The following is a 14,051-nucleotide window of genomic DNA, read 5'->3' on the forward strand; positions in this document are numbered from 1 at the left end:
ACCATCCAGAGAAAGAATCTGGTTAGATACCATATATCTAGATTCTCAGGGCTGAGTACAATAACCTCAGTTTTATCTGAATTTAGAAGCATAAAATTAGTGGCCATCCAGGTCTTTATATATTTCAGAGATTCCTGCAGTTTAAATAATTGGTGTGTGTTATCTGACTCATCTAGACATGTATACATTGGATAAGCATGTAACACCAACGTGAAGGCTTTAATGCTATAATGTCATGTTAACTGTTTCTGAATCACTTAATGATTTTGCACGAGTGCAGTGTTAATGTATAATTGCAGACAGCAAAATATTAAAATGTAATCTTACTTCATTTTCTTAATGTTGGATGCTCCGGTTAGACTAGCCTAATGACTGTCACTGGCTCTTTAAATCTCTTTTGGCACACCTATAACCAAATAAGTTTCAGTGTCTGCATAGTTTCTTTGCATAGTGTGTAAATCAAAAGACCTTCAGATTCACAGGTTTCAGAAGCAAATCAAGTCATTGAACCGCATCAGGTACTTGTATATCTCTGAGTATAAATTATTTATAGATCAACCGTTAACTTTCTTTGCTTGTTGGTACTTGTTGCTGTACTGGTTGCAAAATATTTAAATGGTGTATGTGGTGTTGTATGCTGTAGTTGAGAAAACTGAGTATTAAGTTGCTGTTTTGCTTTTTTTTTTCTAGACTACTTCTTCTGAACCATGGGTCATAAAACTCTCATTTGTGCAGGTAAATCCAAACAGTAAAAACATTTTTTGTGAAGTAATGATGAAAATAAAAAAGAGTTAACTATGAAATAAATCAAAGCAAACTTTTTAAAAATTTTGTTGCAAATTTAGTCTTATAAACTCATTAAAGAGGGAAAAAACACAAGATTTCATAAATGAAATAAATTTTTTATTTATTTATTTTTTTTAACTGAGAATAAAAAAAACGGTTTCGTGGTAAAGAAGCTGAAAGACTGCATCGAATATCACTAGTGAAAATATTATGACTGAAAGCTTTTGAAACTAACAATGATATGGGTCTATAAACATGTTGCAAAACCTAGAAACATCTTTTCAGGGTTGGAACAGGTCATTTCTTGCATGGGTGACATGGTTACAGAGATTTTTATATTCAGTGACTCATTTGTATTGCTTTACATGCAAGTCCACAGTGTCATAGAAACTCAATAACAATGGTAGAGTTTAGCTTGGTGATACAATACGCTACCAAACTTTTTAAACAAACTGTGAGCTTGGTCTATAAACACTGAAATTTTGCAAACTTCATCTTTTCAGAGTTTTAAGAAGCAATTTCTATCACAGTCAGAGAGATCTTTTCATCCAGTGACTCATTTGCATCATTTTACATACAATTCCCACAGTGTCATTGAAACTCCACAAGAATAATAGAGTTTAACTGTGTTATGACAGAGTACAGCGCAATCTAAGGAGTTTGGAAAGAGTCTGGACTTCTTTAAGTTTCTTGACGATGTTTCATCTATCATCTGAGAAGCTTCTTCCATTCTGAGAAGAATTGGTGGAGTGTCCCAGATTTTAAGCCCTATTGGAAGTGTCCCTGACAGGGTCGTGGACCAACTATTGATAAATGCCAAATCACACGAGCCAAGATTTGAAAACAGTATTTAGAGAACTCTAAACACCCCCCATTAAAAAGACATGTCAAGAGACCAAATGTGATATGATTCTCTGCAATTTATAACAAATCTAACACCAAGGTTTTTGCAAGCCTAAATAAAAAAACAGTATAAAACAATTTATAGGAAATGTTAAGCTTGCTCAGTTAATTGGTGTCATCGACATCAAAGGAGAGTTATTGTGTGTAATCGTTATAGAAAGATTTAGCCGTCCTGTACAAATGGGGAAGAAAGAAGAAGAAAAAAAAAGGATGGTAAATTATTGTGTCAAAGTTAGAATTTTTGTAACTTTCCATTTTACAATACATTAGATATGAACAATTCTTTTTATTATTCATGTTTACTACCTCCTGCATCATTGAATAATGAATTACTTAGGAATTTAGTTAGGTGATTCAAAGACTATATGTCAAGATATGTGTTCAGTTTTAAATTAATTAATTATCATACATGTGTAAAACAATTGTTACTCTTTTTACTCTTTCTGTAACTTCATAGAAAATAACAAAAAAGATGATATATTTATACATTCAGTTTGGATATATCATCAACTGAATATGGCAGTATTCAGTAGATGAGTGCTAGTCATTCTTCTTTGGTTTGCAGGAATTTTCATAATGCATTTGATGACCACCACCAGACCTGCACTGCTTTCAGCAGGGTCCAATATAACAGGTAAACAAGCATGCACTGCAGTAGCTTAGTAAGTGTTTTGTTTAGTTTTTTTCATCCATCCAGCCAGCCATCCATCCATTTTCTTCTGCTTGTCCGGGGCCGGGTTGTGGGGGCAGCAGCCCAAACAGAGAAGCCCAGACCTCCCTCTCCCCAACCACCTCCTCCAGCTTGTCCGGGGGAACACCCAGGCGTTCCCAGGCAAGCCGAGAGATTAAATCTCTCCAGCGTGTCCTGGGTCTGCCCCGGGGCCTCCTCCCTGTGGGACATGTCCGGAACACCTCATCCAGGAGGCGCCTAGGAGGCATCCTTGTCAAGTGCCCGAACCACCTCAACTGGCTCCTTTCGATGTGAAGGAGCAGCGGCTCTACTCTGGGCCCCTCCTGAAAGGTCAAACTTCTTACCCTATCTCTAAGGGAGATGCAAGCCACCCTTTGGAGGAAACCCATTTCCACTGCTTGCATCCGCGATCTTGTTCTTTTGGTCACTACTCACAGCTTGTGACCATATTAGGATAGGGACGTAGATCGACTGATAAATTGAGAGTTTCATCTTTACACTCAGCCCTGTCTTCACCACAACAGACTGGTACAGTGTCCGCATCACGGCGGCCATAGCACCAATCCGTCTGTCGATCTCCCACCCCCTTCTCCCGTCACTTGTGAACAAGACCCGGAGGTACTTAAACTCCTCCACTTGGGACAGGAACTCGTCCCTGACCCGGAGTGGGCACTGGCGGGGCACTGGCGGAGCACCCACCAGGAACGAGTCTGGCCTGTTCCACACTCGTGTGTGGGAGGAGTTTGGAGAGGCCGTGGAAAAAGACTTTCGTACTGCCTCAAAGAGATTCTGGCAAATAGTCAGGCAACTCAGGAGGGGTAGAGCGGTGCTCTACCTGCACTGTGTATTTTGCAGGTGGAGCGCTGCTGACTTTGACTGAGAAAATTTTCGGGCGCTGGAAGGAATACTTCAAGGACCTCCTTAATCCCACTGACACATCTTCCGTGGAGGAAGCAGAGTCTGGGGATGAAGGGGATGACCCACCAATCTCTGGGGGCGAGGTCACTGAAGTAGTTAAGCAACTTCTTGGTTGCAGATCCCCTGGGGTGGATGAGTTCCACCCCAAGTTCCTTAATGCTCTGGATGTTGTGGGGCTGTCTTGGTTGACACTCCTCTACAGTGTTGCGTGGGAATCAGGGGCAGTACCCCTTGATTGGCAGACCGGGTTGGTGGTTCCCATCTTTAAAGGGAATCCCAGCTATTAAGACATTCTTGCGCTAAAATATGTACTGTGCTTTCAATAACACATATGTGTTATTAAAATACGCCAAATGATTTCCTTTTAAGCACATTTGACATAAAACCGATTTACCAGTAGGCTGCCATTGTTATTTACTTCTCAATGCACTCTGGGTAACCTTTCCAGTTTGAACCAGAGCAACCCGAGAGAGAGAATGAAAATAGTCAACTGCACTTAGTTTAGATGAAGATGAAAACAATCCGTCACACGAGGACGAGAGAGTGAGGGAAAATTACTGGTGTCTATGCGGCTACTGCTTGCCAATGACAACGGTGACCGAGAAGGTTTGTTGTAAAGCACCAAAACTTTTTGAAGCCGTATGTCTTAATCCAGATGTTCTTTGGGCAGCCCTTGTTAGCCTCCATGACCAGTATCCAGTCTTTAAGTGATAACCTGATGAATCCTGTTTCTGGGCCCTAATTATTTTCATTTAATAAGAGTGTTGTGTTTTCAACCTATTTTAATGCTTTGTATCTTGTTCGATTTAATCTCAACAAGCCCCTAAAAACAGTCAGTGATCACTGTCGGCTTCTTGCAGTTTTTATTACTTCTAATCATTTTAAAGCTCAGTTTTTAGACCCTTACGATGTAACTACACAATAGCTTGTCGCGCTGGCGATCACGTAGCACATCATTATATACCAGCTTGCCCAACTTCAGTAACCCTACAAACGTCGCTGCTTTTTACTTTCCTGCCATCATTTATGTTGGAAGTGATAGCAGAGCTGTACATTTTAATTTGTTTAATAAATCTCTCAGTCAGAACATGGTATATTATATTTAGATAGAAGCTAGCGAGCTTACTCCCTGCTAACTTCTAACTCTGTTAAATGTCATAAATTCCGTTTTCATGGATGCCTGGATGTTACACTTAATTAACAATCAAACTTAATTGTTACACCTGGCAGAGCAGCCACACTGACCAGTTTATTACAAATTAACAATTTTAGACAGTTTTAGAACTGTCAGCAATGCTGCAGCGATCATTTGACTTTTGCAGCAGAGTTTGGGCACAGGCATGGCTAATAACATCAGACTCCGCTGCATTAAAGTCAAAACAAGTTCATAGTTTTCTTATAATTGTAGTTTTTTCCACATTTTATTTTATTTTATTTTTTTGTTTTGTTTTTTCTGTCCTATTTTGAATAAAACGTGTTTCTGAGATGTGCATTCTGTTTTTATTTCCATTTTACACAAAGTCCCAACTTTTTTGGAATTGGATTTGTATAACTGCTGAAGGACAACATTCAATTGTTGAGAACATGGTTCGATCCTGGATTGTAGTCCAGGAAAAGACTTTGTTTCTCACACAAACAGTTTCCTCTGTGTCTGCCTTAGTGTCCTGAGATAAAATCATGCAGTGAATTTAGTTTTTCCTTTATATTGCTGTAATAAAAGTTTGTTTACTTATATAAAAAAAATAAAAAAATAACGTCAGACTCAAATACCGGATAGTGCGGGTCTACCAAGTCGTCAGCAGGTCACTAATAGGCAAGTTAATTAATACGGTTGCTACACTATAAAAAACAAAACAGGTTAGCTGAATGAGAGCACCTATACAGCCGATAACCAATACACGTCATCGTCCCAGAATACGTTGTGTGCGAAAAAACATGGCCTCTCCCATGGCTCCAAAATAGTTTTAAACAACAAACGTTTAATGAATAACAAAAAAATTGTAGTTATTCTCAAGTATGTTTTTATGTAGGGGACATAATTTGTAACATATATAGAGTAACTTGTCATAATAGTCGTGGTTTGCTTTAAGAAAGGGGACCGGAGGGAAAACTACAGGGGAATCACACTCCTCAGCCTCTCTGGGAAAGTCTATGCCAGGGTGCTGGAGAGGAGAGTCCGTCTGTTAGTTTTGTCAAATACATTTTTATATTTTTTTTGAGCAATGATAAACCCAGCTGGATTTTACTAAAATTGAGGAGATTTTTTGGTGATTGTAATGACAGTGCATTGTCATACTTAAAGGGAAAACTAAAAGTAGACAAAAGTAGTAAGATCAGCTTAATCTAATAATTTCCAGTTTTTTGTTTTGTTTTTGTTTTTCAAGCCAAGAGGACACGGTTGGGTTTCGAGCCATACAGTATCTGAACTGAATTCTTGGCCAGCATTTATTGCAGATCTGTTTCTGACTGAATATTCCTGAGACCTTGACGTGTTTATCAGATTTGCCAACCAATTAATATTTTAAAGTTGCAGACGTTTTTCATCTCTTAAAACCAGCTTGTTTCTTAAATTCCTTATTTCATGTTTCTTGATTTCACGAGACAGATTATTCATTGGAACAAACTCACTGAAAAAAATGTATTTTAGAATAAAACAGTTATGAGATGGGAAACAAAATATATTTTTGGTTGGTAGGTTTAACTTGAGTAATCAGATGTGTATTTATGCATGAGAAAGTTGATGCTCTTTGGTGATGCAGTTTGTCTGTTTTTAATTGAAGAAAGAAAGGCTAATCTGCTGGGTTTTTTTAAGTGCTTCAGCAGTATCACTTCATCAATAAATCCCTGACCTGGTATGAGGCTCAGAGCTTCTGCAGATTAAAGTACACCGACTTAGCAACCATAAATAACATGGATGATGAAAACCAGCTGATCAACACACTGGACGTGACATCATCATGGATTGGACTTTACAATGGACAGACCAACAGGTGGCTTTGGTCTGATGGCAGCGGTGTAACGAGCTTCACCCAGTGGAGCCCTGGTGAACCAAACAACTATGGAGGGGTTGAGGCATGTGGACAGATGTATGATAACGGCCTCTGGAATGACGCTCCATGTGGATTTGCCATGGCTTATGTGTGTTATGAAAGTGAGTAAATGACACAGTGATCTTTAAAGCAAATGTAATCTGATGCAATTACATACAGTGATTAAGTTGAAATAAAACCTTCAGGATTTTGATATGAATTATTTAATGGTGAAGATAAATATGAATTTATATTTCTTATATCTAAAACAAAGAAAGAAAAATCATTAGCTGGGTAGCACACAAAATGATAGCCCAGGTGTGATTCTTTTAAATGGTTTAAGGCATTTTTTTATATTAGTTTTTTGTCACTAGCCACACTTTGGCCTTCCTAAATGTAAATCTGGCTCTAAAAATCTTACCTGATTTCTACTTTTCTTGGAAGAAAAAAGATGTCTAACTTCCTTTTATTCCTCTCTCCTTGTATGTTTTTAGTTCAGCAGGATGGCAGCAAGAAGTATGTGGTTTACACACAGGGACAAACCTGGCCAAACAGTCAAGATCTGTGCAGGCAGAAGCACACTGATCTGGCATGTGTGCATACAGCACAGGAAAATTTAGCGATTGCTTCAGTTACAAACGCAGTGTGGTTCGGTCTGTTTAAAGATTCCTGGTACTGGTCAGATGGAACAAAGACCTCCTTCAGGTACTGGAAAAGAGGCGGAAGTTATAGTGGAAAATGCGTTTCTGTGGAAGGATCACAGCAGGGACGCTGGGTACCAGCTGACTGTAACCAGAAAGCAACATTTATCTGTGAAGGCGGTAAGTTCCTGAAATACAAAAGCAATAAGTCATTTCTTGGAAAAAGTGTGATGTCAAAACTCGGATAGAAAAATAATAATATTCATAATAAGGATCGCAATCAACACAACGCTCAGATGAACCAAAACAACTTTCTTCTTCCTTTCCTAGATGTAAGAGCATTCATCAAGACAGTCTTAATAATGGCTGAGATTATATTTCTGGGTTTGTATTCTGCAGGTCTCAAGCTAAAGAAGATGGTCATAAAGATGAAGGTGCAGTCTGATGTGGATCTCACTGACTCTACTACTTCCAGCCTATTCCTACAGAAGGTACAAACATAGCTTCAAGGGTCCACCAGGGGAAACTGGTTATACTGCAAGAGTTCATAAAATTACAGTAAACAGAACATCAACCAAAAACTACCTACAGAAAAAAATAATACCAGTATGCAAAAAGTCTTGAGTAGAGTCAAAAATATAATAAGAGTAATATTTTCAGTGAAGCACATCTGAAACACTTTGTTATTTATGACATCATGAACTCATCCCCGAGGTCTTGCTGTCTAGCAAGACTGTCAATTCTATTTTTATACATAATACATTATGGTCTGTGTGCATTTGTTTTTGAAAGTAATAGAAAATGGTTTAATTATTATAGTTATCTTAATGTTACACAGAGAGGTATGAAGCTGTGTGCTAAATCTGGAGAGTATGTCAAACAATTCTTTTCTTTGATTGTATTTTTCTTTTAGTTGGAAACAATCCTGAGAGATCAAGGGGTGACTGATGTCCAACTTAAATATAAACGTGTATTTCAACCTCAGTTGAAGACCACTGAGAACACGGGTACGAGAGGCCTCCGTACAGGGAGCATCTATCATGCTAACCTTAATTCGAAACATACCAATCATTTTGTAAAAAGTAATTTAGTAAAAGAACAAACAAACAATCAGTGAAAAGGTTTTTTTCCTCTCTTTAGAGGATGCTGAGAGCAGAAGTGCCAATGTCGTTTTACTGCAACATTAGTGGTTATAGTGGTTTGTAGAGCTGATGGATGGAAACAGATTATTTAAAGATTGTTGCGTTCCCCAGCAAATTTATTTACCCTATACTTGTGTAGTTCATAACAGCTGATGTATATTCTAACCTAAGTTATTAAGTAAATTAAACTTTTACGTACTTTAAGAGTGTAATTAAAACAGTAGATCTTGTCCTCATTTCCCCCCTAAGGTTTTGGTCATAATATTGTAACTATGGGTGGGAAGAAGAACCTATGCAATATAACATTAAATATTGTAATATTTGTAATAATAAAATCAAAGTGCTAATAATAGATGCAAATCACTTTCAAGCTTTGAAAACTTTGCATTACAGTGCTTTGGACATGGCATCTAAGTACTTTATTTTGAAAAGACTTTCAATTTTTAAAATACAATTGTGTGAAGAAAATTTTTTCTGCTTCTTTCAGTCAGTAGAAAAAGAAAACATATTTATAGCTGCAACCAGACTGCTCCATTACTTTGTAGTGACTCTCATGTTTTCATTTGGTCACCATATTGTTATACGCTAGCCATCTCTCTTAATCTGTGTTTATGGAGGCATGTGTTCTGTCTACAATAAAATAACTCTCTGAATGTTGAACCTTCTTATCCAGTGTTTTTCTGTTGTATTTATTCCCCCATGCCTCACAGCACAGGTCTGAGAGAGATCATTTTTAAAACTAACAGTCTGAGATCACCTGGACAGGTAGAATCTCAGCCATGATAAAACCTTTCCCATAACTCTGGTAAGATGTTCTAGTCTATCCCAAAAAAATACAGTCATCCACAGTGGCTTCATGTGTCTGGCCCGTCGGTGTGTGGGAGCTGAGTCTTCAGTCCTGCAGAGAATACATGCAGGAAGAGTGCATTGTAAGTAACTGTAATTAAAATACCTAAAAATGAACAGTAATGGATTTGATCAACAGGTCCCTTAACGAAACCATCTTGTATTCTAAAATGCACTCATGAAACTTGGGTTTTAAAATACTGAAAGATTTTAAAAGTGGTTGAAAGTAAAGCAAAAGGTTTACCTAAACAGGTGACAGTTTTATAATCCATGCATGAAAACCTCAAACAAAGAGTCAGTAAATAGCATCAGTTTCTCTATACAAAAACTGAGCAATATGTTGGACATAATTATGAAACTGAAAGTAGGCTTTATGCAATTAAAAACAATGAAAAATGAAAACATTTTAATTATGTGTAAATATTTTTTAATCAAGTAACTTATTTTAAGTGCGTTACATTTGGCATGTGGAAGTCTTTTCTTGGCTCTTGACGGAGGCGGCTGCACTTTCTCCTTCTCTCTCTCCCTTATCTTTCCTGCTTGGCTTCTCATGTCTTTTGCATAGTCTCGCTTATTCTCTATCCCTAAGAGAGTCTTCCAGACTTGTTCTCTAAAAACCTAAAGAAGAATTATGGATTTGATCAACAGGTCCCTTAACGAAACTGAAAAACTGATTGTCCCGCGGAGACATTTGCTGCCAGATACTCAATGGTTGCTTACGTCATGTGTCTGACAACACTCTCGATGGAGGACATTGAAAGACATCTATCAATTCAGAACCATGATAACAGAGTTCTGGCTGATTGGAGCTGGCTTATCGAAGTACAAGAATCGGCTAGAGCTGTTTAAAATCCCACAAGGCTGGCCGACATGATAGATGATGGGCAGGGCTGTGAGAACTCAGACTGTGTTTATTGAAAACAATATGGACAAGATCTTGGAGAAGAAGAACGGGAATTGAGAGACCTGATGACCAGTGACGGACATTAGACCAACTGGAAAACTGGAAGCAGTTTGTTCGCGCTAACCAAAACAACTACCATCTTCATCTCATGCGGCCCTCCTGGCGACAGCTGGATGCTCAAGGCAAAACTGTCAGGGTCCCTGTGCCTACCCGGTCGGCTCAGTATGGCTACATATGTTTTGTATTCTTTTTGTATTTCTTCCTGCTCTCTCCCTTCCCCTCTTTCCCTCCTCCCTCTGCCTGGGCAGAGCTCACCTGTGGGCTCCTGCCCTTGGCCCACGCACCTGTGGCTCATCACAAGTGATCCAGCTCCTTTATAAGATGGCAGCTCTGTGTTTCTCGTCGCTGGACCGTTGCCGACCCTCGTCAGTGTAACCCCAGCTCAATTACCTCTGAAGTGTTTTCACAGCGATTTACCTTACAATCCCTTTGTGTCTCTGTGTACAGATTCCCTGGACCTATCCCTGTGTTACCCAAGTGAGTGGAGTGTGAAGAGTGGACAGAGTGTGTGTGTGTGTGTGACTATCGGCGTCTTTCCCGTTCGTGTGTGGACCCCCGGAGCCCAGCTTTCCCCTCACTTTTGTAAATAATCACCTGGTGTATCGTAATAAAGACTCTTGTGCTTTCAAGACCTAGAGCCTGCGCGTGAGTCCGTTCAGTCCCGTTGTGACAAAAACTCTCCTTTAGATAACAAGACTGTTGATGTGACTCTCTCCCTCCTCGATCAAGGCCAGCCGCATCGACTGAAGATTGTTGAATTTTGCCCAAGCGAGTGAAGGGACACTTTCTCTTGGCTGAACACGGAACGAACACACACACACACACACACACACACACACACACACACACACGGATGTACACTGACACAGACACCCCCCCCCCCCCCCCCCTATGTTGTTTCCTCATGTTGTGCATTTTCCATTGCTTTGGTTCCAGGTCACTGCTCGTGCGGTCAACTGGCCAGTGCTACCAGGCCTGACCTGTTTCCCCAGCGTGATGTTTCTGTATTGTACATACAGTTAGCAAGGTATCATCTATCTTAATTGCCTCTTGGGGATAAGTCTCTCTGACTCTGAGAATCACTTGTGATTAAAAAAAAGAATTAAATGGTACTATTTCTTTTTGTTTTAGGACATAACAAAGAACAAAATCAAGACAATAATGAGTGTGGGGAGTCAGAACCAAAAACCAGTACCAAATCAATACATAAATATGAATAAAAGGTTGAAAATTCAGAAAGTTACTTTATTGTGGACAGCCTTTAACATTATAGAGGCCACATAAAAGCACAAGAATCCTTAACAAGGTAATAGAACAACTAAAAACTTGCTTTTTGTTTTGTTTGTTTCTTTCTTTCTTTCTTTCAAGCTACAGGAATAGGCAGAGAAAGTTATTGTCACGGCTGCCGAGGCGAGCCGTGTGGAGTTGGAAGAAGGACCCAAGATGCAGGCAGTGGGTGAGATACTGGTGAGGTTTTATTTACAGAGGTGTAGTGGCAAACAAACAGTGGGGCATGACAAATAACTGAAGACACCTAAACTGGGAGAACTAAAAATAACAGACCTGGGAGCATACGACAAAGGGGATGAGAAGCAGAGAGACGCAGCCGAGGAACAGGACACTGTGGAACACAGGGTAACAGACTGACACGAAGTAACACAGACGAACAGGCAGGAGAACACACAGGGCTTAAATACACACACCAGTAATCAGGGGATGAGAGACAGGAGGGCAACACAGCTGGGAGAAATCAGAGCTGACGGGACAGGGGAAACGTAAAATGAGCACACTCACATCAGACAGAGACCTTCACAATAAAACAGGAAACTCAGACACATGGAACCAGACAAGACATTGAACTAAACAGACAGATTCACAAACAGATGGGGTGACACCATAGACAGACAGATACAGACGCAGACTGAATATAACAGATAGAACTTAAACAATCATCATCAAGAAAATGATAACGAACTAAAAGCGCTGGGTCACCGACCCAGGACCATGACAGTTATTCTTCTTGCATTTTTAAAGCTTGTTTTTGCAAAACAAAGCACAAACCAGTCACATTTTACAATGCTTAAAAATGATTTGCAACTGTTATTAGCACTTGGATTTTAGTTCATATCATTGTCTTATTTAATATTATATTGTATGAGTGCTACTTCCAACCTATAGTTTCCACCTAAATTCAGTGAGGTGAGAACCAATCTGTAAATAATCTGTTTGCATCCATCAGCGCTACAGTAAAGCAACATAGGTACTTCTGCAGTCAGCATCCTGGAAAGAGAACAACATGCTTAACTTTTTGGTTTTTAACTATATTGACTATATTTCTTTCCACAATGATTAATATGTTTCAAATGAAAACTAGTTCAATTGCAGCATGATGTATACAGTCTGCAGTGAGCATCTCTTACCCGTCTTCTCCATAGTTTCCAACTAACGCTGAAAGACACTGCCATTTTTATCACTTTGCCAGCTGAGTTTGATATCAGCCAACCCCTGATCTCTCAGGATGGTCTCCAACTTGTAGAAAAACATTATAACGCAGGAAAGCCACAGTCAAGCGATTCAAACCAAGCCCCCCTTTCTGAGGTGGTAGTTGTGTCATTGCGCTATTCAACAAAAAACTACATATGTAGAAATAATGTTTTTGAGTGAGTGTGTGTATATACTTGAACCTGCATGTATACTTTTGACCAATCCAAAAAATCCAAAATTGGATTTACCTGGAAAACAGTTTTATTATCCATGGCTTCAAAACATAGAATGAATAGTCTGAAACAGCACAACACAAAACAGCATCATTTAAGTCATGTCGGCTAAACTACAGTGTAACCATTTAAAACAAAACCAGATACTTCATTTTTATTAATATTCTTTTAATGAGCACAGTAACGAGCATCAAGAGTTAAGAGTTATAATTAGAGTTATAAAAGTACCTGACATGGTGCCATACATCTGCTGTGTTTTGCCTGTGCATCCTTCTGTGGAACTGAAGGTCAATGTATTTGTACGCAATGCAAAACAATTATGGAGAAGAGTTAAGGGAATTTGGTTACCACTTCCTGGCCGAGTTGTTGTCATTCCTAATTGTTTCCACTTTATTACAATACTACTAACTACAGGGGTTTTACCTTACAATATAAAGCAGCTTTAGGTGGCTGTTGGTGGTATATAAATAAAACTGAACTGAATTTCATTTAATTAAATTTCACTAAACAATTGACTATGGAATATTTAGTAGTGACCAGTGTTGCTCAAGTTACTTGAAAAAGTAATCAGTAACTAATTACTGATTACTTCCCCAAAAAAGTAATCCCTTTAATTTAGTGATTACTCATTTTCAAAAGTAATTAGTTACTTAGTTACTTTTTAAAAACATGATTTACTACTTGAATAGGTAATAAAGCAATAGATCTTTCAGCCCAATTCTACTTTACTACTTTCTACTACTTTCTGCATAATCCATTATATAAAATGTAATCAAATGAAAAAAAAGTCTAAAATTTGTTTTATTAGTTTAAATCTTAACTTTATGCATCAAGCAAAAATCAAATTATATGCAACATTCTCTGACTGGAAGAAATTTGTTTAACATTTAAACCTATTTTCTGCACATTCCAGCACATAAAATAAAATATTATTTTGTGTTTACACTCACTCTTTCAAATAGATGCAAATAAAACACAGCAGAAAATAAATAAAATCAAAGACTCAGCGGTCCTGTTGCTCTGTTTTCACCTGTATAGCAGGCGGAGGTTTGTCCTGTAAAAAGAAGTTTTCTTCCCACGCAGTGAACAGCGGACGCTGATGTTTTTGTCACTTTTTACGAAATCAAACTCAAAGTAAGGTCAGTACTTCCACGCTTTAAACGCGGCACGGTCATACTCTCTCCCACACTCGATATATGATCTATTGTTGAGCTGCACACAGCTGTTGTCACGCACGTCGCACCTGCTTACGTCACTGTCATGAGACATTCTCGCAAAAAGATCAAGGTTTTAGTAACGCAGTAACGCAGCGTTACTACGGGTAAGTAACAGTAATTTGCATTGAGAGAAATATATCTGTGACTGTGTGAGGAGAATTGCTTGGTAAAATATACGATAGCAGCCACAAGATAAT

At 38.7% G+C, this 14,051-nt stretch overlaps 1 protein-coding gene across 1 annotated transcript; it reads left to right on the forward strand.

Annotated features, from left to right (window-relative positions):
• The first annotated feature begins 707 nt into the window (after positions 1-707).
• LOC146579797 (macrophage mannose receptor 1-like) lies at positions 708-8,238 on the forward strand. Its single transcript, XM_085265054.1, has 7 exons — positions 708-735; positions 2,255-2,323; positions 6,111-6,449; positions 6,822-7,148; positions 7,368-7,459; positions 7,882-7,975; positions 8,111-8,238. The coding sequence occupies exons 1-7, from the start codon at positions 708-710 to the stop codon at positions 8,116-8,118; spliced, it is 957 nt and encodes a 318-aa protein (XP_085121180.1). The 3' UTR covers positions 8,119-8,238.
• Positions 8,239-14,051: the final 5,813 nt, after the last annotated feature.

The sequence above is a fragment of the Mchenga conophoros genome, linkage group LG3, assembly GCF_057382185.1.
Source record: "Mchenga conophoros isolate Kocher_MC1m ecotype Shallow Benthic linkage group LG3, M_conophoros_male_GT1.1, whole genome shotgun sequence".
Taxonomy (NCBI): domain Eukaryota; kingdom Metazoa; phylum Chordata; class Actinopteri; order Cichliformes; family Cichlidae; genus Mchenga; species Mchenga conophoros.